Source organism: Pelodiscus sinensis, chromosome 7 (assembly GCF_052426305.1).
Source record: "Pelodiscus sinensis isolate ZL-2025 chromosome 7, ASM5242630v1, whole genome shotgun sequence".
Classification (NCBI taxonomy): Eukaryota; Metazoa; Chordata; order Testudines; family Trionychidae; genus Pelodiscus; species Pelodiscus sinensis.
In genome coordinates this window covers 69,373,492-69,399,909 of record NC_143058.1, presented here as the reverse complement: position 1 = coordinate 69,399,909, position 26,418 = coordinate 69,373,492, and the positions used below count along the sequence as shown (strand labels likewise).

The following is a 26,418-nucleotide window of genomic DNA, read 5'->3' as shown; positions in this document are numbered from 1 at the left end:
CATGTCCCAAAATTACTGTACAAGTTGTAGTAATGATTCTCCCATGCTAGTATAATTTACCCAGCTGGAAAAAGATGGGCATAGGGGTATTACACAATGAGAAAAGCTTATTTAATGGTAGCTAAAATCATACTACTGGTCATTTTTATAAAAAAACCCTCAACATAATGAGGATTTTATTTAAACCAGAATGAAGAATTGGATTTCACCTTCCTACAATAACATTAAATTAGTGAATACATATAATACAGTTGAACTTCTCTGCTCTGGGATTCTCAAGAATCTCAAAGCACTTTACAGTGTGTAGGAAGATGTCTCATTTGCAAAAAGGACTATGAATCAGACAGATTAAGCAAATTACCTCTAGCTACCTAAAAAGACAGACACAAACCCAGGACCTCAGAGTCCCAAGTCCCTCTCCTAATGCCTATTTCTGTCCCTGTTATAGATTGTTACATTTTCAGAAGTGCCTCTTTGACAAAGGAATCATATTAAAAAAAAGACCCAGGTATTTAGGAACTTTTTAAAATGGAAATTTGGAGTTTAAGAAAGTCATTAGGTGTGTGTGAAAATTTTACCACATGTCTCAAAACAACAGTATTACAGGCTCATTACTATTTGGTGAGAAAAATATTATTTGCAAAAGTTTGGTTTAAGTTATCCTGAGTGATATTCCACTGCAAACCAGAGAGCTTTAGGATTTCATTATGTATTGGAGTCACACATTATAATGAAGATTCCATTTGTCAATGATTTATAAAAGGTTAATACCTGAACTATTTAGAATCTAGACATACACAGATCCATGGGTCTGGATTTAATGCATCCAAGGAGTACTGAGTGAGTTGGCAAATGTCATTGCAGAGCCTTTGGCCATTATCTTAGAAAACTCATGGAGATCAGGAAAGGTCCCGGATGATTGGAAAAAGGCAAATGTAGTGTCCATCTTTTAAAAAGGGAAGGAGGACAATCCAGGGAACTACAGACCAGTCAGCCTCACCTCAGTCCCCGGAAAAATCATGGAGGGGATCCTCAAGGAATCCATTTTGAAGCACTTGGAAGAGGGGAAAGTGATCAGGAATAGACAACATGAATTCACCAAAGGCAAGTCATGCCTGACCAATCTGATTAGCTTCTATGATGAGGTAACTGGCTCTGTGGACATGGGGAAGTCAATAGATGTGGTATACCTTGACTTTAGCAAAACTTTCAATACAGTTCACACTAGCACTTTCCTGCTCTGCAACATGCTGGGGGCATTTGTGTGTTTGCCAAAAAGTTCCAATACTTTAAAGTGACAGTATAGACTTAGCCAAAGCTTCAGTTTCGCTCCCCAGCACGTAGCTTCAAAGGGCTGGCTTTGGAGATGAGAATTTGCATTTCCTTCCTCCCAAGTACTTTATAGGAAACTCACTCTACACACATTGTCCCAAACAGTTCTCTGAAGTTTCTCATTTCCTAGAGCTTGCATTAATCATGTTCTTCTTCTACAGAAGTTCCAAACAATCCCACAATAGTATATAAACATTTGCATTTTTAATACAATGAACTTCAAAGATATTAAACTTAATCCAATAAAGTTGGGCCAAAATACTGCCATACCTGTCATACAATGTGAGGTAGAGGAATGGAAGCAAAATAGATTTTTGGTACATTTTTATGCTAAGAAAGAGCCAAAAAAATTAACGAAACAAAAAATACAAGTCCAAGCACAGCACAGAGAGATGAGCTCAGATCTCTTTCCTTCTCCTTCTCCTCCTGTCTAATGTCATCCTTCAAAGAAGAAAAATCTTATTCCTTTCTCTTGCTGTCTCCATTCAGTGCTTTTTCTGAAAGTCGCATGTCATGCAGCAGCCTACGGGTTAGGAACTAGGCTAAGAATAGAGCTGCACTAGTACATCTGCACCAATGAACAACAGCTAACATCAGTTTAGTGCTGGGTTAACGGAAAGATGAGAAATGGATACTCCAAGATTCCCCAACTGGGGAAGAATTCCATCCTAATCACCATGGTATCAACCGATGAGATAAAATAATAGAAGATTAGGGTTGGAAGAAACCTTAGGAGGTCATTTAGTCCAACTCCCTACACAAAGGAGGGTCAACTGCAACTAAATCATCCCTGTCAGAGCTTTGTCAAGAATGGCTTTAAAAACCTCTAAAGATGGAGATTTCACCACCTCCCTAGATAGCCATTCCAGTGCTTCATCACCCTCCTAGTGAAATATTATTTTCCTAAAATCTAATCTAGACCTCCCCCACTGCAACTTGAGACCATTCCCTCCTCCTCCGGCCCCTCCCCCTCCCCAGTTCTTTAGGCAAAATGTCTTCTGTAACATTACAATCTTCCCCTAAAAGACGATTCTGCCAGGGATCTCTTGTGATCACTGTATATTCCACCGCTGTACAGCTTACAGTTCAAGTCCTGCTATTTCCCAGAGTATTGTGCTTCATAAGAATCGCTATGCTTACACACAATCAATGGTACTCACCTGTCCACAGAGAAATTATAAGTGCATTTCTCAGTGGCACTGAGATAACAAGAAGGGAACTTATGTAACCAAGGGGAACACAGGGCATCATCTTCCCTCATAAAAATTCCTCAACTCTACTACTTCAGCTCCATGGTGTTTAGTCACCCAGGAACGCTCACTTCTTCCTGAAAGTACAGCTTTAACCTCATCTGAAGTCACTGTGGTTATGATTCACAGTCTAACAGTATGTGCCAGGAATTAATCCGTAGCCCACAGAAATAAATGGCTTTCCATAGCTCTCTGGCCTACAAAGTGCTGTGCTGTTTTTTCTTTGCTTAAATAAAAGCTTTAGTGGCATATGGTTCAAGCTGCAGTTCTTTCCTAATTTGAATGGTTAGTTTTTGTTCCTGGATTTCTTTTCTTTCTCTCTCTTTTTAAATTATCCTCTCCAGTATTTCAGCCATTCTCGCCTTCTCCAGCCCCATGCTGCATTCAGTGAAACCAGGAAACTGGGCAGAATCTTCCCCAGAAAGAAGCGTATGACTTAACCACTTCAGAAGCAGGAATTCTAGTTTGTTCATTAGCCTCTTTGCATGGAAAGAGTCAATGGGCCAGTTTGCATGTGGATCCAGATAGAGAAGAGACAGGAAATCTCCTCCTTTATGCCTCCATACAGATGTGATCCCCTAATACTTTCATTGACTCCAGACTCTTCAAAAAAAGATGAGGATGGAATGGGAGTAAGGGAACCACTTCCCACCCTACCAACAAGCACAGTTGTCCACACACTGGAGGAAGCAAATATTCCCCCCTGTAACTGAGTGTTGCAGCATTTATATTGCTCCTGTATCTCAAAGCAATACTGGCAGCGTGGTACCTGGAGAAAGGTGGATGGCCCCTCCAGCTATTACTGGAGTGATGCTTCTGTGGATCTTGCCTGATTAAAAGCTGTGCCCAAGGCATAGGGAATTCTTGTATTTGAGAAAGGATTTAGAGAAGAAAAGATGGCTCTTAGAGAGAGGGTTTGGTAAAGCTAGCAATTATTATAGCAGATAAACATAACTATGGGGCTTATAATACAGTATGGGCCATCAAATACCTCACTTTAAAGCTTTGCTAGCATTGCTTTAATAACTACCATTTGTTCAAGTGGTTATATAACTCAGTGACTTTTAAAATTACTGAATAAGGACAGACAGTGCCGGGGCGGATTTTCTTTCTTTCAGCTCTGATTGGCAAAAGTATTATTAGAACCAGGAAGGGTTTTGTGGTTTCAGACTGTCTTTTATACACTGAAACCAATAATAAATTATAATTTTCAGGCAGCTGTTCCCTAATGTGGATTAGAAACTTGGAACATCTTGTAAAAACCAACAATGCTTAAGAACTGAAAGTGGGCAGTGCTCTGTCCTCAGAGTCACTTCCTGGGTCTGCAATCCAGCAGGCTCTTTTAGGGGCATTTTTGCGGATCTCTCTCCGATGCGACCTAAAGCAGAGATCATTAATGATCCCACTTTACTCTTCACAAAAACTGTGGCTAATGATCTGTTTCTCAGCAAGTCCCAACTCAGTTAATTGCTTCCTGCCTCTCCAAATCCCTTCCCTCCTCTATAGTAGTCTTCTCTTCCCTCGGTGGGGCTGAATTGTATTCCCCTCCTCCCTGCCCCACTGAGTTAGTAATAAGTAGGGGAGCCGACAGGATTTCCAGGCCCCTTGGCAATGTGAGGGGGCAGCTCCACATGCCCAAAAGGGGTAGGGTCTGAAGCGGAAGGGGCAGGGCATCAGCACCACCCTGATGACAGCACACACCTGCATTGGCCAGCCTTCAGAGACGGCCGGAGTATGGTGTGGGTCACTGCAGCTTGCCACACAGCGCTCCTGTGGCCATTCTCAAGGCTCATCAACAGGCCTGATAGTAAGTGGCCCATTTGGGAAGCTGAAGGCATCAGATGGTCCCTTTGTTGCCCATTTTTAGGCAGTGACATAGCACATGTGGGGCAAGAACGTCGTGTGACTGTCCAAATCCCCTGTTCTCGTTGTTACTTAGGGCTCTCATTACCCCTTTAGGTGGTTAGAGTAGATAATTAAAAAATTAGAAAATACACACCGAGAATCCAGGCAAGCTCCATTTACATGAGTGCTCAAGGAAAAAAAAAAGGAGGAGGGAAGTTAAAGTATTTTATATACATATATGCTATCAGGAGTACATATTTAAAATACATGATACATTTATTCAAATGTGACCTCAGAACAATGAACATTGCCCCCAGCCATATTAAAAAAAACACACTAAAACTCAATAGATCTCTAAAAGACGTCTGGAGCAATTTCTCTTATGCAGCCCCAAATACAGAATTATTTTTTAAAAATGCACAGGAGTATGATTCCAGATTCAAGAATTTAGGCTAGCAGGAGTTCATTGGAAGAGGAGAGTCCTCCTCAAAACCCTTAGGAGGAACAAGTACAGCTGGTAAATATGCTTCTCCACCCCAAATAACTTGCAATTTGGCAAGTATAAAGTCATTCTTTCTGCGCCACTTTGTGTATATCCTCACTTGAATATCTAGTTTTCTGTGCAGGATGGGCATCGGACTGGCAAAACCCAGAAATTAATTGTTCCTTCCAGAATGCTCATGACTAAGCTCTTATTATTTCAAGAAGCCAAACCCCCAACACAAATGGAAGAGACAATAACCTCAAGACAATTAACAAGGAGCTTTCCCCTTGCTCTTATACACGGTATGCCCAAGATCCCGAAGAGGAGAGGGAGGAAAGGGAGCTAACGTGACATCCTTGGCAACACACAAAGGGAGTAGCACATGACACTCCTAGCACATCACAATACCTGAGGGAGCAGTGATGCTGCTGGACCAAGTACCCAGTGGGAACATGGGGGGGGAGTGAAGGTCAACAGCTGCCACACACAATGGGTTAAAGCTTTCAATCCCTGGAGCAAAACACCAGCCCCAATCAAGCCCATCAGAACCCATCCAAGCCACACTGCACCATGTCAAGAACCTCCGGAGGAGACAAACTGCTTAACGAGCTTGGCTACAAGCTGGGCCAGACCCTGGGTGAGGGCAGCTACTCCAAGGTGAGGGTAGCCACTTCAGCCAAATACAAGGGCCCACTAGCAATCAAGGTGGTGGATCGGCGACGGGCACCCCCCGACTTTGTACACAAATTTCTGCCAAGGGAGCTCTCCATCCTGCGGGTGATCCGGCACCCCAATATCGTGCGGGTCTTTGAGTTCATTGAAGTCTGCAATGGGAAACTCTACATCGTAATGGAAGCAGCGTCCACTGATCTGCTCCAGCTGGTGCAGCAGCTCGGGAAACTACCTTGTGTCCCCGAAGCCCGGGACATCTTTGGACAAATTGTGAGTGCCGTGCGCTACCTTCATGACCGGAATCTGGTGCACCGGGACCTCAAGTGTGAGAATGTCTTGCTCACTTCCGATGGCCGCCGGGCAAAGCTCACGGACTTTGGTTTTGGCAAGGAGGCAAGTGGCTACCCAGACCTGAGCACCACCTACTGCGGATCAGCTGCCTATGCCTCTCCCGAGGTGCTGCTGGGTATACCTTACGACGCCAAGAAGTACGACATATGGAGCTTGGGTGTGGTGCTCTACGTGATGGTGACCGGCTGCATGCCCTTCGATGACACCCACATCCACAGCATGCCCCGCCGCCAGAAGAAGGGAGTCCTCTACCCTGAAGGTCTGCCCCCTTTGCCTGAGCCCTGCAAAGCCCTCATCACCCAGCTGCTCCAGTTCAGTCCAGCCTCTCGGCCCGGGGTGGGACAAATAGCCAAGAACTGCTGGCTGAAAGGGGATATCTGAACAGGATTGGCTCCCCCATACATTCCAGGCCTAGAACATGTGCAGGGGCCGCTGGGACACCAACCTTGTGGAGCTGCCTGTTCAACAGATACTGACAATGAGGAGCTGGACACAAGTGGAGTCATTTAAAGGTGCAACAGCCACCTGGAGCTGATATAGTAGGATTCAAGTGATGATGTGATCATACATTGCTAGATGCAAGTTAAAGGCCCAACCACTCTATGAAGCTGTGAGGCAGGTTGGATTTCAAAGGACAGGCACCATAATGAGCTAGTAGCAAGAATGAAGAATGGGGCTGCTTAAAGAAACATTGACCATGGGGAACACTGGCACCATCCACTCTCCACTGGCAGAGGACAGAGATGCCCCACCCCCTACAGGGAGGTTTGGACTTCACCACACAGCCTGAAAGGGGGAGCATGGGGCTGAGATGGTGGGAAGAACAGCAGCAAAGATCTGTGTGTTGCCTGCTCCGGAATGAACTATAATAAACGCGGAGGTTCCCATGTGGCTGCCTTTCTGTGCTGCTCCCTGATTACTTTCTGCCAAAATGTGTGTGTGGCCAAATCACTCAACACTGTTTATAAACGGGGTTGTAGCCAGGACCTTGGAGGATGGGGGTAGGGTCTGGGAAGGCCTTTTCAAGCTCTTTCCCACTTCTCTTTAGCCCATCACTCACTCAGATGGCAAGTCCCTCCTTTGGGAACCTTGGATCTGAAGAGCTTTCTACTTTGGTGAGGTCAAAATCCAGAGCTGATTCTTGGGCCCACATTTTGTAATGGGCTCAATCAGAGCTGGATAATGCAGGAAAATTGTTGATATTTTGCTAAAAATGGGAGTATTTTGTATTTCCAGCACCAAAAGGCATCTGAGCTCTGCACACAAAGGGTACGTCTGCACTGCAACGTTATTTTGGAATAACTGACGTTTCAATATAACATAGGGTGCATCTACACAGCAAACCGTTATATTCAAATAATGTTGAGATGGAGGACTTCTAACTTGGACTCCTGTAACCCTCATTCCACGAGGAGTAAGGGAGGTTGAAGGAAGAGTGTTTTCCCTTCCACTTCTTGCTGTGTAGTCAGTGCCCAAAGCCGAATTCAGCTATGCAATTGACATAATTCGACTTTTAATTCGACTTTTTCCCTGCAGTGTCGACGTGCCCAAAAGTAAGAAACTATTCTTAAATCAGGCCCCAATCTCTGGTCTAGATCTCCATTGCCAAACACCCACCTATAAAGAATCTTTCACTTGCAGGGAAAAGAGCCTGAAATATGTTTTAATAAGACCTTTGAAGTTTCCCTTATTCAAATAGAATCTGACTCAAACTGTCACTGCTACCCCTGGGAAGGCTCCACCACCCCCAACAGACACATAAAGCCCACAATCCCACTGTGACATCCTGTTAGACAATCGCTTTTGTTGTTGTCGTTTAAACCAGCCGAAATCAACTACTGCAGCCATGAGCCATCTTTCTCTCAGCAGCGCATGTGGCTTTGCAAGAAGGAAGGGAAACTATTTTGTGTGAAGAAACAAATTTTGGTTTCAAGCATCAAAGTTTTATAAAAAGAGTGGGTTAGCTATCTTCCTACCCCCTCCCCCAGCAGGGCACATGTCACTCCGAAAGGGGGGTGGGACAGAAAATGGCCTCTGCTGTGTGACAGAAAATGCATACTGTGCTGAGATGATTGCCCTCTTCTCACCGTAATATAAAACCTCTCGCGTTTCAGCACCAGAAGGCATGGATGTACGGGAGCATCCATGCCTGCAAGCCGCAGAGTGAGGACCACAGCTTTTTTTTATTCTCTGCAAAGAGTGCCGGGGAACATCTCTTATGGAGCTCTCACTGCTGAGGTGAAATAGTCCCCCACAAGGCAGTGCATCTGAAAAATTGTAGGTGGCTGTTCATACTGAGCATCTGCAGCATAGGAGCAAAGCCCAGCATGGATGCAAGCACATCAAGCAGGAATCACTTCTACAGGGACATGCTGTCCAGGGGGCATTCCAGTGAATTCTCAGGTTTGCGGTTTGGATAAAATATCCAAAGTGTGGGTGCTCATCTGAATTTCCAACTGCCTCCCCTCCCCCATGACTGCCACCCCTCCCCCATGACACCATCCGTTCCTAAAGGAAACCACTTCCCTTACGGCTGTCTGCATTGGGTAGGTAGAAAAGTCAATCTCCTCCTATTGCTGACAGAGCAAGTAGGCAAGTCCTCTTTTGTTTTCTCAGTATTGACTCTAGTTTCACCTTCTCTCCCTTCTCCTTGGTGACCTCTACGGTTTCCCTCCAATCTGACAATCATTGGGAGCTAAAGTAGGGGGGCTGGGTCAATGTCCATAGGACACTCTAGTGCTCCCCATAGTTGGCCTCATCCCTCAGTGAATCCTGCTGTGCTCCCTGCCTAGTCCCACTGTGGGCTCACTTTCCAGCTCAATTTTCCAAGTGTATTTGCCTTCGAATGCATCTCCTCATTGGTCTCCAAAAAGTCTCCGCTGCCCTCTCTCCCGTTCCTCTAATGTTTCCAGCTCTGTCCCACTGAGTCTTGAGGCGGGAACCTGGTAATGTGTGTAGAAGGGAGGGAAGGCTAATGGCATGGCAGAGAGGGAAAGAGACAAACACAAGCAGGATGGTGGGGTAGGTGCCTAGGGAGTAGTTAGGTAGGAAGGGTGATTGGGTATCCAGCAGGATGGGAGGCACAATACATGGGAAGGTTGCAGGCAGAGAGAGGCTCAGCCACCCTGTGCTACAGTTCCATTCCGACTGGGTGGGATTTCCTAGCACAAGGAAGACTCCTTAGTGCAATCTGTGCGTGGGAGCACGTGAGAGTGGCAGAGGAAACAAAGAGGGCTGCCCTTCCAAAGATCTGCCTCCTGGAGGACTGGGAGAGAATAAGGGAACCCCCAGTGGCAGCTAGGAAGCCAGTCAGCTGCCTTCAGAAGACAGAGGGATGAAACAGGCAGCACTGCTCTTCTCTTCCAAAGGTAAGCAGGGAGCAGTGGGAGGCCCTGGGGACGGGGAAAAGGGTCACTGGAGGAAGAAGAAAGAGGATCATCATCTTGGTGCGGGCGGCTGGGCCGCAGCAGGAACTGCTGTTTGAAGCCAACAGGGGATTTCCTGGGCTGAGGGGAAGCATGAGAAGGGCCCACCCAGTGAGGAAGGGGTTACTGACTGCAGGGCTGTTGGCCTCCTTGGCCACTTTCCCTTATGCCTCCATGCCAGACTGCCACAGGCCCCGGCTGAAGTGCTCGGACAGGGAATGCTCAAGCATCCTTGGTGGCTACTGCTGGCTGGAGCCCAGAATTTTCCTTTATAGGAGAGTTCTGCCAACTGCCAGGCCCCCGGCACAAGGGGCTCAGAGCCCAGCCAACAGAATGTGCCAGAGCGTGAGACTTTACCCCACCCCCACTCCCACCTCTGGTTCCTGGCTCCAAGCATGTGAAGGAAGCAGCACAGGGAATTTTCCAGAAGGGCCACACCGAGCTGAAGGTCAGTGAGCTGATGGAGAGAGAGAGAGAGACCTATTTAAGATCAATACGTAGCACCATGATCTGAGCAAGCCTACCAGCCCCTCCTCTTCTGTCACGCACATCTCTGTATTGAGGCTCCATGTGATTTTATTGGTGACCCTCATCCTTCCGCACCCTCTCCTGCTGCTTGAACATCACTCATTTTGCCACATGAAAACGTTTAGATGGAAGTTACCCTGGGCAGGGATGACGTCTGACCTCTGGGAAGAAGCTAGCCCCCATTTCAGATGCACTGCAGTAGCAATACACATTGGTCTGTGATATCACAGTTGTGTGCGATGTCACATAGTTCTGTAAATCATTAAACACATTTTACAAAGGTGTTTGATGTGGACTCAGCAGCAAAAGGAGGACAGACACATGCATGAGAATTAAGTGGCAGGCTGCAACTTCTATTCAGCTTTAACACAAGGGAGGGGTGTTATGCACCCATCACTCATACTAATTGGTCCTAGTGCAGAGATTACAGCACTCCTTACAATATAGCCCATAATTGGCACCGGCGCTACGGGGGTTACCATGTAACCCATAATGGAGGATAACTTGTCCATAACCTGGACCCTGCTCTGAGTCCTAGCACCTTCCCCCTCACAAGGGACACAGAGGATACAGCAAGATGGGGACCTCAATCCACAAATGCTACAAGGTCTCACCTATCACATTGGCACAAAGCACATCACCAAACTCTCAGCTCTTTTCCCGCTGGAAATTGCAGTACTCCCCCAACCACACTGGAAATTGGTCACAAGTTGTGATGATAAACACCAAGCCAGTTCCTCAGGCAGATACTAAAGATACTCCTATTCAGTCCACCGTCACTTGCAGGTGCTGTGAGGAAGGCAAAAAGCTCTTTGGGTCATCTGCCAATTGGCCCATTGGAGAAAAAGATTCCTTCCTGGCTCCCTCAACACCAACATCTATCAGGTCAGGTTCCCATCCCTGGTTCAGGTGGGTAGGATGAGCTGCTGGAAAGGAGGTGAAAGATAGTCCCCTGCACTGGGCTAAATCCTGGAGCTGGGAAATGCTGACCAATTAGCACCTTTCCCCCTCAGTTGGCCAATGAATGCTAGAGACTCCTAGGGGGAGGAGCTATTCATTGTCCCTTGGTGGTGTCTCCTTTTCACCGCCAGTCCCAACAAGTTCCCTCACCCACTGATGTGGGTAGGTTGATGGCACTTCTCTGAATGGCCCCCTCAGGCCGGGTGAGAGGGTGTTTAGTGCTCACATCCATACTTAAGCAAAATACAGGACTATGTAGCACTTTAAAGACTAACAAGATGGTTTATTAGATGATGAGCTTTCGTGGGCCAGACCCACTTCCTCAGATCAAATAGTGGAAGAAAATTGTCACAACCATATATACCAAAGGATACAATTAAAAAAATGAACACATATGAAAAGGACAAATCACATTTCAGAACAGGAGGGGGATGCGGGGGGGGGGGGAGGAAGGAAGGTAAGTGTCTGTGAATTAATGATATTAGAGGTGGGGAAAGTTAGATGTCTGTGAGCTAATGGTATTAGAGGTGACAATTGGGGAAGCTATCCTGGTAATGGGTAAGATAGTTGGGGTCTTTGTTCAATCCGCCCCCCCCCCCCCCCGCCCGGAGAGTGTCGAATTTTAACATGAATGACAGTTCAGAGGATTCCCTTTCAAGTGCAGATGTAAAAGGTCTTTGTAGAAGAACGCAGGTGGTGAAGTCGTTGAGACAGTGTCCTTTCTGGTTGAAATGGCAAGAAATAGTTTTCGGCACATGACAGCATAAATTATATTTCTGGATGCGCAGGAATATGTGTTCTTGATCATCTCTGGTATTGGCACGCTCACTACTGGTCTATCCAGCTATGTAGACTCTCTTCTCAAACCCTTCGCAACCAACACCCCCAGCTATCTCTGAGACACTATTGACTTCCTAAGGAAACTACAAAACATCGATAACCTCCCCAATAACACCATCCTTGCCACCATGGACAGACCCAAGAAAACCAACAATAGAACACCACTTGTCATCACCTACAACCCCCAACTTAAACCTGTCCAACACATTATCAATAAACTACAGCCTATACTGGAACAGGATACCATACTCCAAGAGGCTCTGGGAGACAGACCCATAGTCTCCTATAGACAACCACCTAACCTCAAGATGATTCTTACCAACAACCACAGGACATACCATACTAATACCAACCCTGGTACCTTCCCTTGCAACAAACCCCGTTGCCAGCTTTGTCCACATATTCATTCTGCTGATACCATTATTGGACCTAACCAAGTGAGTTATAAGATCAAGAACACATTCCTGCACATCCAGAAATTTAATTTATGCTATCATGTGCCGCAAGTGTCCGTCTGCTATGTACATTGGACAAACGTCTCAGACACTTCGCCAAAGGATTAATGCCCACAAAACAGATATTAGACAAGATCACAAAGAAAAAACTATTTCTTGCCATTTCAACCAGAAAGGACACTGTCTCAACGACTTTACCACCTGCGTTCTGCTACAAAGACCTTTTACATCTGCACTTGAAAGGGAATCCTCTGAACTGTCATTCATGTTAAAATTCGACACTCTCCCGGGGGGAGGGGCGGCAGATTGAACAAAGACCCCAACTATCTTACCCATTACCAGGATAGCTTCCCCAATTATCACCTCTAATACCATTAGCTCACAGACATCTAACTTTCCCCACCTCTAATATCATTAATTCACAGACACTTACCTACCTTCCTTCCTTCCTTCCCCCCCCCCCCCCCCCCGCATCCTCCTTTTGTTCTGAAATGTGATTTGTCCTTTTCATATGTGTTAATTTTTTTAATTGTATCCTTTGGTATATATGGCTGTGACTATTTTCTTCCACTATTTGATCTGAGGAAGTGGGTCTGGCCCACGAAAGCTCATCATCTAATAAACCATCTTGTTAGTCTTTAAAGTGCTACATAGTCCTGCATTTTGCTTCAGCTACACCAGACTAACACGGCTACATTTCTATTACTATCCATACTTAAACTGACTTCCCTTTTTTCTCCTTTAATCTCTCGGACTCAGGGTTCCCATCTATCAAATGAGGATAACTCTTGCCTCCTTCACAAAGGAGCTGTGAGCATTAGCCACTTTGTAAAGTGATTTGGAGATGAGACATGATAAGCAGTAGCATTGCTATTACTTATTATTGAAAGATGCTGATGGTTTTCCACTTTGAAAAGCATTCACAGAGCTTGTGCTTTTGCATTCCTTCCAAACTCACTTTGGAAGCTGCTAGATTTCAGTTCATTTGCTGTAATTTGTATACATGGGGAAATCCTAATACTTTAAAAGGCTTCATGTTTCAGCACATGGGTGGTAGACCTTTATAATTCCATTCAGTGTCTTTCTATTTGTTGTGATTCATCTCTGAATCCAGTGCTGTCATACAAAATAAATAGCCATGTTCTCCAGTCTGTGCAACAATGTCTGTGTGCAAGCCTTTTGCCAGGCAGCAAGGAGGGCTGAGTTCAATATACTCAAGATTCCTCTTGACAAATAATTGGTTTGAGCCCCATCGAGAAAGCTGGGGAAACTAAATGCCTTCTCCTCAGGTGTCCTTAGCAGGCCGAACTTCCCCACTCACAAGCACTCAGACTATGTATAAATAAGGAAACTCTTATTAGTGGAAAGGGAACAGCCAAATTTGGGCAACTCACCCACTGAATACATATGCAAATCAGGCATAAACTACATTCCTTCCTTCAGGAATTTAGCAGTAGTCAGTCTAATTTCCTTCCCAGCTACCGGTAAGACTATGACGGCCCCTTGGCTGTGCCAGTTCCCCCACCACCACCAAACCCCACTTACACTTTGGATCAGCTAGTAGCAATAGTCCAAGTGTCTCTCTCTTTCGTTAAAGTCCCAAGGGAACTGCTTGGATGGTCATGCCAGGAGGTGTCACCCCCCTAACCCAGCTTTGTGATTGTCCATGTTTGTTGACCCACTTAAAGAATTCTAGTAGATTGGTGAGGCACGATGTCCCTTTCCAGAGCCACGTTGACTCTTCCCTACCACATTGTGTGGGCCTATGCCTCTGCTAATTCTGTCCTTTCCTATCATTTCAAACAAGTTGCCTGTTACTGGAGGTAGGCATGCTAGCCTGTCATCACCGGGATCACCTCTGGAACCTGATGTTACCTTAGTTAGCCTCTGTAGCAGTGACTGGTGGGTAATTTAAGAGATAGTGCAAGGTAAAAGAGAGGTGTGTGGACCTTGTGTTGTTTTAAAATCTTCTTCACTGAAATCACCCCCAGAGCACCATACAGCATGCTCCATGCTGCTACGGGGGCTGGCTTTTCCCAGCCCCAGCCATTCTGCCCAAAGCCACACCCATTTCTGGGCACAGGGAGCCAGCACCCCCCCCCCCCCACTTTGCTCAGGGGCCCATGCAGGCTAGCAGCACAAGCTTACTACCTAAGTATTAACCCAGGATTCTAGGTGGGCTCATACACCCCATGCTGCCATGTCGTCACTGCTGTTTTTAGTAGCACTAGGCAGATTAAAGCCAGCCACTGCTGCAATCACACCTCCAACTGCAGCACAGACACAACCAGGGAAAGGTCAGAGGGGCAATGGCCGGCCCTGTAATGGTTCAGCTTTGGTAAGGTGTTGGGTAGGCAGGGTGTCACCTCAGTCCACGCAGCTCAGCGACTGGCCTCTGCCTTTGCTCCTACAAGCAGCAAGACAGCCAACACAGGCTGCCCCAGGGATGGAGCTGGCTCCCGCGCCTAAAAAGCAGGATAAGGGACCCTCTGAAGGTAGAGTTTTGGGGTGGGTTCTGGAGTGGACTAGGGACTAGAGCATTTACCTATAGAGGGCAGAGTGGTGGGTTCAAGTCCCACTCGCCCTGGGAGCAGCAGGACAGCAAATGCAGGCTGCCTGCCTCTGTTGTGTTCATTTACCTCAGCTTCAGTCTGCATAGCCTCTCACACTGAAGTCCCCACAAGAGAGGAGCCAAGAGCAGTTAGGATCCTTGAACAGAGTCTTGGCTTCTTGGAATGAGCTCTTTCCCACAAAGTAACAGCTCTATCCCCAGCACAGAGCATCCTTGGGAGCTCACAATCCCCCAAATCCATGTTTGCTAGGGTGACTCCTCGGTGCCAACAGAGGAATTGTGGGTCTATGCAAATGAGCCCTTTATGGTAGAAACTGTTCATTTTCACCAATGGAGGGAGCAGGTAGCTCTTTCCCTTGTGGAGCTTTTGGCCACAGGGTTTTCACTTATAAATTATGGATCAAGCACAAGCCTTTCAGAAGAGAAGCCCTGCAAAAATCAAGGGTGAGGTGAGGGAAAGAGGCCATATCAAGGCACTAGAAAATCTCTCCGTGCAAAAAAAATTTTAAAAAGTTGCACACATTAGTACATGTGGAAAGCAAATCTATGCAGCTGGAGATGCTAGGTCAAGACAAAGCTCACAGGGCCAGAAACAACGTTTCCCAGGGGGCAAGGGTGGGGAGCCTACTTCCTTTATAGAAACAAAGGAACTTTGACAGACGTGTTTGCCCAAATGCTGTTTTCCTGGTAAAAAAAATGCATTTTACTACTGCAGACAACAGTCCAGTTTATGCTGGTCAACAAACATCCCTAAGCCTTACTACCCATATGCTGTTATTCTGTGTAGATTTCCATGTGCAGAACAGAGTAAAAGCATCACATTTTCACTCTACTGCCATGGATCATTAGCAGTTAAGTTCAAAAGGGACTAGTCAGGCTCTGTAAGACCCATTTGCATTATGGCATCCTTACTTTTTTTTTTTTTTTACACGAACACAGCTAATAAAATAAAAGGTTCAAAACCCAGAGCTATTCATCTGACATCAGTAACAAATTCTCCTAAACAATTGCATCTGTTGAGCCTTTGGGTAGATGGGACACATGACTAATGATTCAAGAGGATGTTCTCCTGTGAGTAACTTGGGAAAGTAGCTGGGGTTAAAAGGACACCGATACAAATGAGGCACAGGGGCTTGTAATGCTACTTCTCAGCACTCTTCTTTCTTTATGCAGTTGGTAATCTCAGAGCATCACTTGCTCATGATCTAGGAGCTTGCTTTATCTAGGAACATAAAAATCGTCAGTTGCAAATTAGATAATACGGATTTTAAAAGATATTAAAAGATCCCTGTTTAAGAATCAGAACTTGATTCTGATCTCACAAATTAGCAGGAGAATGGTTATGAATGGCATCAAAATCAGGTCCAATACTCACTCAGACAAAATTCAAAAGAGACACTCAAAAGACAACAAAATCTGTGGCATATTCACTGCTATCACTTAGTTGTTGATCTTTCATATACTCCTACTCCTCCCCCTTCCTTTTAAAATAGTCTTGTATTTTTCCCAGGTTGGGTCTGATTTTTATTTTCAGCCATGTTTTGAGCTTTTCTAGAACAGCGCATATTTCCTCTTGAGGAAGAGAAAAACAATTCAAGTGCTTCTCAGAACTCCTCGGTCTGTTCAACTGCTACTTTACCAAACCATCACCGGCCCAAGGGTATCATGTGATGATATGCCACAGAAATTTCTCTGCCCCCAGTTCTCAGTTCTGACAAGCTCACTGCCCCCAACATCTCATATGGATATTTACCTGGTACAAAAAGAGTAACAGGTATCTACAGAAAGCTTGTAACTTGCCTTGATTCAAAATCACGGTGTGGGTGATTTTTAAGGAATAATGTATTTATACTGGAAGTATGCTTTACTTGGAGTAAAAGTTTATCATCAGGGATAATATGTCTCTGTGATGGCCCAGGGAATTGTCACCCCACTTGTTAAGCTCAATTGTTTCACCTTGCTCAGTGACTTGCAATGGAAGACCATCAGAGACAATGGCAAACAATCAAAACTTCTTGAAAGTTTTTTTTAAAAAAGGGAACATTACTACAACATAGATTCCCAATGTCTATGCATAAAAACAAAAGACTTTTTCAAAATAACACAAAGGAGCAAGAAGTCCTTTAAATCCTTCCACAGAGATGACATCTTGAGGAGCAAGGTGTCCACATGAAAAGTTGAATCCTGTGAAAGCCAGTCAATTCTGCAACAGACTGACCTCTGGGGGGAGACCCACTTAACTGAATAGAAAAGGTAACTAATAAGTGTAAAGCCAGGTTGGGTGGTTTATGATTTTATGTTGTATTGTAACCAGTTGTTTCCATCATTTTATTTTGTTTCTAGTTAAGCCTTGACTGTTTCTTAAATAAGCCTACTTACGTTTAAACCTATGAGGAAAATTGGGACGTGCTGCACTTTTGGAAACAGAAGATCTGAAATTTCTGTGAGTAGCCAGCATCAGGAACTGGATAGCATGTGAGAGTAATTCAAAGAGATTGGGTTGCACCTAAAATGTAAGAATGGCCATACTGAGTCAGACCAAAGGTCCACATAGCCCAGCGCCCTGTCTTCTGACAGCAGCTATGCCACATGCCCCAGAGGGAATGAACAGAACAAGTAACCATTATGTGATCCAATCCCTGTTGTCTATTCCCAGCTTCTGACAAAGGCTAGGGACACCATCCCTGCCTATCCTGGACAATAGCCATTGATCACTTATTGTTAACCCACAAGGAGAAGACAGAACTAGTGAAACCCAAAGGAGATTGGCTGAAAGCTAGCGATGTCAGAGACTTGTCACCCAGACAGGCACAGGCAAGACTCACTTATGCCGGAGGCTGGGGGCAACAAGGTGACTCCCAGTCTTGAGTGCCTCAAGTATCATCATTGTACGTACCCCCCACATGACAGGTGTTTTGCATGGTCACCCTAAGGAAAGCAACCAATCTGGAGGTTTTGACTTCGCTGGGGTTCTAGCCACTGGCTGTAATGCCTACAAATCTCTAGCAGAGACACATATTACACAAGTGCAGTGAGATTTGTACCACTTACAACAGTATCCACAGTAGCGGTTTGCACTGGTACACTGGTATGGCTACAAACTCTATGTAAACAAGGTCTAACTTGGGCCTGATCCTCTGAGGTGCTGAGCACCTACTGTTTGATGAGGTCACTCATCCCCCTGCCAGATGGTGTCTTATCTCCTATCTATCACCTCCTGAAGAACCTAATTCTGAACATACACCTATGTAAATCATGAGTAGCTACATTCGTATCAATGGATTAACACCAGTGTTGGAATAAGAATCAGGCCCATATTCTTTTTGTGTTGTAGTTCTGTCTTTCCTAGGGTATTCACAAAATTTTAGTTTAGCATCATCTGCAAAGGAAGGGGATTCTGACGATCAACCCCTTAATTAACATGCTACTTACCTCCTCTTCCAGCTCAGTAGGGAAGAAATTTAAAAACAAGCAGTAACATTTAGCTGTGTAGCATCCCCTAATCGGCTCCCTGCAGCTTACTAAATTGTCTTTAATATCACCTGTTCTTAACGGCCCACCAGTCACTTACTAGCTGCCAGCTGTCACCCTGCTATGCAAAACACACCTACCAGCATTTTCAGGTTTTAAAAGGTGTATATCTGTAAACAAGTTTCCCTGAATCTCAAGGCATTTGGGGGCAAACCCTTCAAAAACCAAAGCAGTGTACCCAGTGCTTCCTGAAGCAGCTTTGACAGCAGAGAGAATTTTCTTAATGGTTTCAGAGAAACCGGTCCACACTGTGGTATGACTTACCTCCCATTCCTGTGTTCTGTCTGAATTCATTTCCACCAGACATGAAACAGTCTTAATTTCTTTCCAGCCCTGCAAACAAAAGGAAATGGAAAACAACACATTGAATGTTGACATTCAATCTCCCCTCCCAGCGAAATAACATTTGTTTACAAGATTTTAGGTCATTGCTGATGCGAAAGATAAGCCTGAGATTCAAATATTAAAAAGTCTGGGTTATAAAATCACGCTCAAAAGTACAGTAATGAATTGTGGGAAAACATGGGCTGGGTAATCAGATATCTCATGGGCTTCTATATCAGATCCAAAGTTGACACTCTCAGGGGATGGTGCAGACGGAACACATTTGCCTACAGTGAGGATGGGCTGCAAAAACAGCAGCTAATGAAATGTTTCACTTGTCCCTGGCTAATTCTGTATGGATAGATTGGTATTAGGAGGACCCGGGTGACCCTGCCCTTGCTTGGCAGGCAAAGCTTTTAACCGGCAATATAACAAATAACCCAATATACCTCACTCTGCTTGAATGCATTAACCTTTTCATAATGACAGCTTTCAGTGTTGGCAGCCTTTAGCCAGTTACCTAGCATCCAGTACTCCACCTGCCATTTCCCGATTGTCTTGAATTGTGCTGTTCCTTGCCTTTTTTTTTTTTTTAAGAGTAATAATTTAACCCTTCATCTGGTTAAGCATTTGCACCTGTGGAGAGGATATAGCAACACTGAATCTGAACTTGGACTATTTCTCCCATTTTACTGACCATTTCAGGCTCTTAAGTCTTAGCTGTCTGGTAGAAAGGCAGGGCAAATATTTCCTGCTCCTTCAGCAATTCAACCAGGCTCAGTAGCAGAAACACAAGCACAAGTAGGAGGAAAGCGGAGGGATATTTCTGGGCACGATTTTCATCTCAAGCAGGAAGCGTCCCCTGGGAATAATGCTTGTCATTTGCACACTGCTTTACAAATGTTCATTCTGACAACACTGCCAAGCAGTAACCATTGTTCTCCTCAGTTTACAGAGGGAGAGATTGAGGCAGATAGACTAATTGACTTACCCAAACCAGAAGGCTTCACTGGTACATTACTGCTCAGGACTGTCTTGCCTCCCAGTCCTGTGGGCAGACCGCATCGCTTTCTTGAAATGGATCAACTCAACTCATCTGATGAAGTGGGCTTTACCCACAAAAGCTCACGGTCCTATGTATTAGTTAGTCTCTAGGGGTGTGTCTAGACTACAGGGTTTTGTCGACAGAAGTTTTGTCAACAGATACTGTCGACAAAGCTTCTGTCAACAAAGAGCGTCTAGACTACATCCAGTTCTCTCGACAAAGCAAGCCACTTTGTCGACATAACGGTGTGGACGCAAAGGACAGTGTAGATGCAATAATGCCTTCTATCGACAGAACTCTGTCGACAAAAGGCGTTGTTCCTCGTAGAATGAGGTTTACATACATCGACAAAACTGCTGAGTTTTGTCGACGTTATGTCGACATAACTCAAAGGCAGTGTGGACGCAGGTATAGTTTTGTCGACAAAAGTCCACTTTTGTCGACAAAACCCTGTAGTCTAGACACACCCTAGGGTGCCACAAGACTACTCATTGTTTTTAAACTTACAGTCCAACACAGCTACCCCCGAGACTCAAAAATTAGACTGTGTGAGAATGGGCACTAGGTTTTTTGGTGGTGTCCAGAACAGATCCAAGCAGAGTTATATTATCCATCCGATGGACTGAGGTAACCACTCTGCCCCCCTCACCCTTCACCAAAGAACAGGACCCAAAGTTCAAAGAGATGCAGGGTCCAGGATGGCCTGACACTGGAAGCAGTGAGCAACCCAGTCCCAGCCTGTCCTGTTCCACCCCCACCAGTTCCTGGTGTCATTCAGAGACGGGGCAGAAATGAGAAGGAGGCAGGGCCAGGGAGGAGTTTTAGGGGAAGGTATGGAATGATGGTGGGAAGAGGCAGAGGCAGCCTTTTGGAGGAAATGGGTGAAATGGGACCATGGCTGAGTGGGGTGGGCTGGGGATGGGTCGCTCTCTGCTGCTGACATCAAATCCCCTTCCCCACTAACTCATCTAACTGCCATGACCCTGCATCCCCCTGAATCACGGGGTTCCCCAAATTGCAAGGCCCAGGGTGGTTGCCTCAATCTGTCCTATGGAAGGGACGACTGAAAAGATATGTTCAAACATTGGTGCAGCTGGGCTGCCTTCCTTGAATTTTGGTGGAGCACAAGTACCATGGGCCCACAGAACTGTGTGTGTGTGTGTGTGTGTGTGTGTGTGTGTGTGTGTGTGTGTGTGTGTGTGTGTGTGTGTGGCAACTTCTTATTGCTATAAAACAAAGTAGGAGGCAACTGTACATCAAATACTTCCAAAGAGGGAGAGGATCTGTACCTTTACTTCCACTCAGCTCACAGTCAAATCCCAACTCAACCCCGTTCAGCTCATGAATTAAAGGGAACATGCTCAAGGGTCGATGACCAGCTCCTGTTGAATTTTGTAGGCATGAAAGAGTTTCACGAGTTTCTGCAGATAAAGATACCGCGTTTCTCATCTCCCTTGAGTATGTAAACAACTTTAAAAAAAAAACTCACACCCTGCCCATGAAGTAAAACTTACCCAAACTTTTTCACTGGAGGTACAATAGCGATATCCTTTGGCAGTAAGCAGACCTTGCTGTTAAGGAAATTTATTATAAGGGGCATAAATAATTGATTTTGCCCAGCCCTAAACCCATTTGCACAGACTCTACAAAGCATTTCTTCCCCAGAAACAAAGTATTTTTTGATGAATGGGTGGAGATTTCTGCAGCCTTCCCTGCCAATCTAAGAGATGTTCACAGGGGAGAAAGGCATCTTCTTCAGTGAACCCATTGCTACTAACCAGCTTCTGAAAATAATGCAATGAAATTATATTAGAGAACATCAGCCAGAGGAAAACAGTGCCACAGAAGCATATTGAAGATGTGAGAGTTCAATACCTGAAAGAACAGCAGCCCTGGTTAAAACCTGGGTCTGGCAACTGAATTTGATCACTGAGAGATCTAGTTTCTCCTCCTAAAGTGATGAACATTGTGTAAGTGCCCAAAGAGAACACAAGCGGGTGACACTATTCCACGTTTATAGAAAATACAGCAGTGGGAGCAAGTGACGGTGCTCTCCCCTCACCCATTCCTGTAAACAGCAATGGAAAAAAGATTCTTTGCAAGACATTTATTGGTGCTATTTGTTGTGGATGGCCATATGTTCACTATTTATGTTGCAGTAACACCCAGAAAGCCCAGCTAATATTGGAAGCCCCTTGTGCAAGGCATCACACAAAACCAGAGACCAACCCTGCTCCGAAAGAGCTAAATAGAGGGCAAGCAAAGACTGTTGGGGAAACAGAGATGCAGAGAACTTCACACAGTGGGCAGAGCCCAGTTACCAGCCATGTTTTCTGTAGGATGAAAGTACTAAATTAACATAATGGAAACAGTGATTCTGAAAACCAAGGCTTGCAGGGTGTTTCTTTAATTCCATCCATTCCTCTTCCTGGGAGCAGGATTAATTGGGAAATCCAATTAACCAAGCTACCTCTCAGCAAATCAATTTAATAATACTATGAAACAAGGTCAATGTTGTCGGGGACATTCCAGGGTGAACATTAGGACCAATATGGATGATAATAGATGTGCAAAGTCACTTTGTTGGAAAATAGAAGAGACCCATTTATAAAGGGCCAGATCCTGCCAGACGCGGTTTGTCCCAACTCCTAGTGGCTGATTTTGAAGTCAAAGGTACCTGTGGGCATTGAGCATCAAAAGCCCTTTCCATGTCTGTAGTTACCCTCAGGGTGACATTCGCTTAATCATCATCTCTTCTATTGGTCTGAATGACAGGCATGGCCCCGGTAATGAGACCCCGCCACAGCATGCAGCATAGCAATGCTGACCTTGTTATATTGAAGATGCATGTTCTCCGCAAAGCATTGGCTGTGCAATTGCTATTAAACACCTAGTCAATAATAGATCTTCATACCAGCATAACTTTATATTAATAAAACATGTATCCCCCCTCCTCCCTATAGCCTGAAGTTTGGTAAGTGTAGAAGTCAGTTTAACAAGTATGGAATATTCTGTACTGGATTTATCACTGAATAGATTTGCAAACATCATGCAAATATGACTGTTGTTAGAACTGTTTTTTAATCTTCCCTAGCACATCATTGCACTGACAACACTTTGCAGTGAAGAAACACATTGGTAATTGCACTGCCAGTGTATAAACAATACAATCAAGCTACAGTCAGAAATCGAGCACAGTGCTTGACATCAACAAAAGATGAGTCAAGAGTCTCAAAAAAGGGAGCTGGTACATAGATGTACACATCCTTACTATCTGCTATTTCCTGTCAGTAAAAAGATTTGAACTCCTCAATGGATCCAAAACAGATCTGACAACACATACACAAATCTTTATAGTGAAATGCTTTCATTATTCTGTCCAAATCTTTCTCTCCCAATCACAAAAAGATTTTGAATTATGACTATGTGCTTTCCCAGACCTATATGAATTGTAACAACTGAATACAGCTTGGGGACACTACACTGGGTTTTCTATGTTAGGTAGTTAATTAGCCTGCCTGGAAACAGGGATTATGCATATTTGCATAGTAACAGACAGAGAGGTATTGAAAGAAAACCCAAGTGGATGATTTAGGCCTGGTTTAGTCAGTAGATGTAAAATGTACATTAGCATTATTGAAAACACTAACAGGACACACACATTACAAAAAAAAAAACCAAAACCCTAACAATACAATATTAGTCAAACATCCATGTTACAAAAGAAGAAACTGAGGTTAAATAACTGAAAGAAATTTTATTAGTGGCCATGGAATCCTGTATTAAAGTGATATATCCTTCATTTCTATATCAAACAAATGAGATATAAACAATACATCTATAACCGAGAGACACTGCTTGTCACGTTACCAGGCTGAAAGACACTTTTATCAATCTATGATGTAAGTTGTATTTTTATACTGTGCTGCACAGGATTGGTGTCCATCTAACTGTACATTATCATAAAATCTGCCTAGAAGTTAGCAGCATTGTCCTTTTCCTTTCAATTGCTACTTTTATGCTAAATTTTCAGTGTACCTCAGATTTTTATATTGTCAATACACAAGTGCACACTACAGGGCCCAGAAAAGATCCTCATCTAGGATCAATCAGTGTTGCTCAACTGAAGTGAATTGAGATTCACTATTTTACATCAGCTAAGGAGCTGGCACTTAGAAAAGCATGAGAAGTGACTCAAAACTGTGGGACAAGAATGTGAACTGAATATTTCTATTAAAATAATTAGCGGTAAAAATTGTTAACTATGTTGACACAAATGGCCATTGTTTAGTTTGAGTTAACTCCTAGATTAAATGAATTGCACAATTCACACAGCAGAGTTATTATTTTGGGCTGTCTGCAGATTCAGGCAGACAACAATGCCTCTCACTCAGTTTGCCTATTAATAGTGCAAACACAGGCTAGAAATGTGTGTGCGGGGGTGTTAAATGTAGATTTAGATTCTCGTATTCCAAGAAGGTGGTTTCTGTAATGTGGACACTTCACTACTTGCTGGATTGGATTCAAACCACCATGCACTTCACACATCACTACATGGCTATCCAATTATAATGCTCTTGGTCACTATCAATGTGAGCAGAATTTGAAACTCAGTGAATGTATCTACATAATAGCACATTATTACTTATTCCCTATACTATGTCTGCCATCAAGCTCAGAATAATTGGGGGAGGCTGCTGTTTTGATTTCCTTTCTTCCTATGAATAGTTATTACCAAATTCTCTGCTACTAAAATTCCTTCCAAAAAATTGAGCTAGGTGCTCACACTTCACTGTAGTGGGGGGAAAGACACTATCCAACTCATGCAGTAGTTGCCTTTCTGGCTTCTTAAGAAGTAATATAGAGTATAATGTACAAATGCCAAATATAATCATCTCCAGACCTCATTGGATTGAGAAGTAATAGGTATAATGTGTACTCTCTAGAGAGGGAGGGGAAAAAACAAGAAGAAATCTGTTACTTTATTTTTACTGTGTAGCATGAAATGCCTGTAATAAGATGCTGTTTTAGCAAGATTTTTCTGTCTATTTCTCATGCATTTCCTACAGTTCAGCTTTCTAAGACACAGAGAAGCTCCCTACAACAGCTGCAAACTGATTGCAAATGGCTATGTTGTTTAAATTTAAAAAGTGCATTTCCCCATGTGAGTTTTTTTTTTTTTTTTTTAAGAAAAAGACCATGGTAAATTCGCCCGATGTCTGTACAGAAGAGGTTGAGGACAGCGTTCCTTGGAGCTAGTAGAAAAAGAAATGATGATAAACAAAGAGCAGGGGACCCATGAAAGGTTGCAAGAGCAAGGAGCTAGCACATTGTGTCCAAAGAAAGTTCAACAATTTTCCCAGCTCACTGAATTGTGAGAACTCAGCTTTTCCAGGGAATAACTTACTATTTTTAGCATTTTTATTACACAGTTTGTCACAAGCTGTCTCAGGAGACTATCGACAATCAGTTTCAAACAGAATCCGGCCACAAACACTTCTCCACATGTGATTTAGAACATCTGGACCAAAGGAACAAGCTTTCAAAGCATGCCAGGACAGTGCTGGCTGCAGAGCTGTTTCCTTGCATATGTCTTCATGTCAGTTGTCACTGTCTCCACACAAAGCCAAGTCAAAAACTAAAATTAAAAAGCTGTTAAGTATTCCCTAATTGCATCTCTGCACCAATGGAATAGAAGCACATGCACTTTGTTCTTTTGAGCGCGCCCAATTTTGGCTCACATTCCAGGCATTGCAACGTTTCCGTGATTTAGACGTCATTTTCCCTAAAGAGAGGCTATGAAATTCTTGGCCTGGAAAGATGCCAGCATGAAAATCAATGCCAAAGTGCTCACATCACATCTACCAAACTTAAAAAGGAGGTACCTACTGCTTCCAGCTATATTCCTGCTGCACACACTGGCAGCATATGGATTTCTCACATACGCAGAGGGAGTGTTTGCCACACAGAATATAGAAGGTGATTTGTGATCTCTTCAAACTGGTTTTCAGGATCGCTGAAAGGGAAGTCATAGAGGAAGTCACGTTATGATCCCAACCGGAATCTGTAACAATCTGTTTGGTGTCTGTATTGCAGATTGTAAACAGCATGAGACTGGGGTTGAAATCCTGGCCCTATTGAAGTCCATAGGAGTTCTGACATTGAATTCAGTAGAACCAGGATTTCACCACCAGGGCTTTGTCTTTATTAGCTGTGTAGCGCATGCACATGTGCAATCCAATATATTTAAAAAGTTAAATACTGGAAAGCCAATTTACCTGCACGCTTGGCTGTTCCTCTCCCAAACCCGTGTTAAGGCACACGTTCATAACAAACCCAATACCATACAATAATGGGTGCATTATTGTTTATAGCCATATTACATTTATACATTTGAGAAGAAGGAAACCATAAACTACACTTAAAGACCCAACATCAAGTAATTTAGGCTCCACATTTATTTTATGTATTATTTAAAGAAAAGACTAGACTGGTAATTCTGATTATTTTTCTTTTTCAGCTACATTTAATCACATAGTTCCCTTTAAGATTCTAGTAAATCCTTCAACTCCATTTCACCTGTGGAAAGGATACTCACTTTGTCATTTTTCCAACTGGCCTCAGAAAGAGAATTGTATAGCATTTGCCTAAACATACTCTTTCCTTCTCTGTACATATGAGTCCATATTGTTCCTTTTTTTCATTACACTTTAAAAGATTTCACATTTCCATTAAGTGACCATGTGAGATTTTTTTAAAAAATAAGCTTTACTAGGGGATCTCTTCTCTCCTGACACATTTGCT

General features: G+C 44.1%; 1 protein-coding gene and 2 long non-coding RNA genes across 3 annotated transcripts in view; 1 reads left to right on the top strand and 2 right to left on the bottom strand.

Annotated features, from left to right (window-relative positions):
- The window catches only part of LOC142830251 (uncharacterized), a 47,119-nt gene extending 20,909 nt beyond the window's left edge, over positions 1–26,210 (bottom strand). The window contains exons 1-2 of the long non-coding RNA XR_012905374.2: positions 20,904–26,210; positions 18,510–18,578 (exon numbers count right to left, since the gene is read on the bottom strand). This is a non-coding gene — a long non-coding RNA (uncharacterized LOC142830251). The remainder of the gene's footprint in view (positions 1–18,509; positions 18,579–20,903) is intronic.
- Positions 5,482–6,315, top strand: TSSK6 (testis specific serine kinase 6). Its single transcript, XM_006117951.4, has one exon. It carries the CDS (start codon positions 5,482–5,484, stop codon positions 6,313–6,315), a length of 834 nt encoding a protein of 277 aa, XP_006118013.1.
- On the bottom strand, positions 8,416–11,420 carry LOC149524091 (uncharacterized). Its single transcript, XR_016350103.1, has 3 exons — positions 9,909–11,420; positions 9,734–9,816; positions 8,416–8,876 (listed from the first exon to the last, which is right to left on the bottom strand). It is a non-coding gene; the product is annotated as an uncharacterized LOC149524091 (long non-coding RNA).
- Positions 26,211–26,418: the final 208 nt, after the last annotated feature.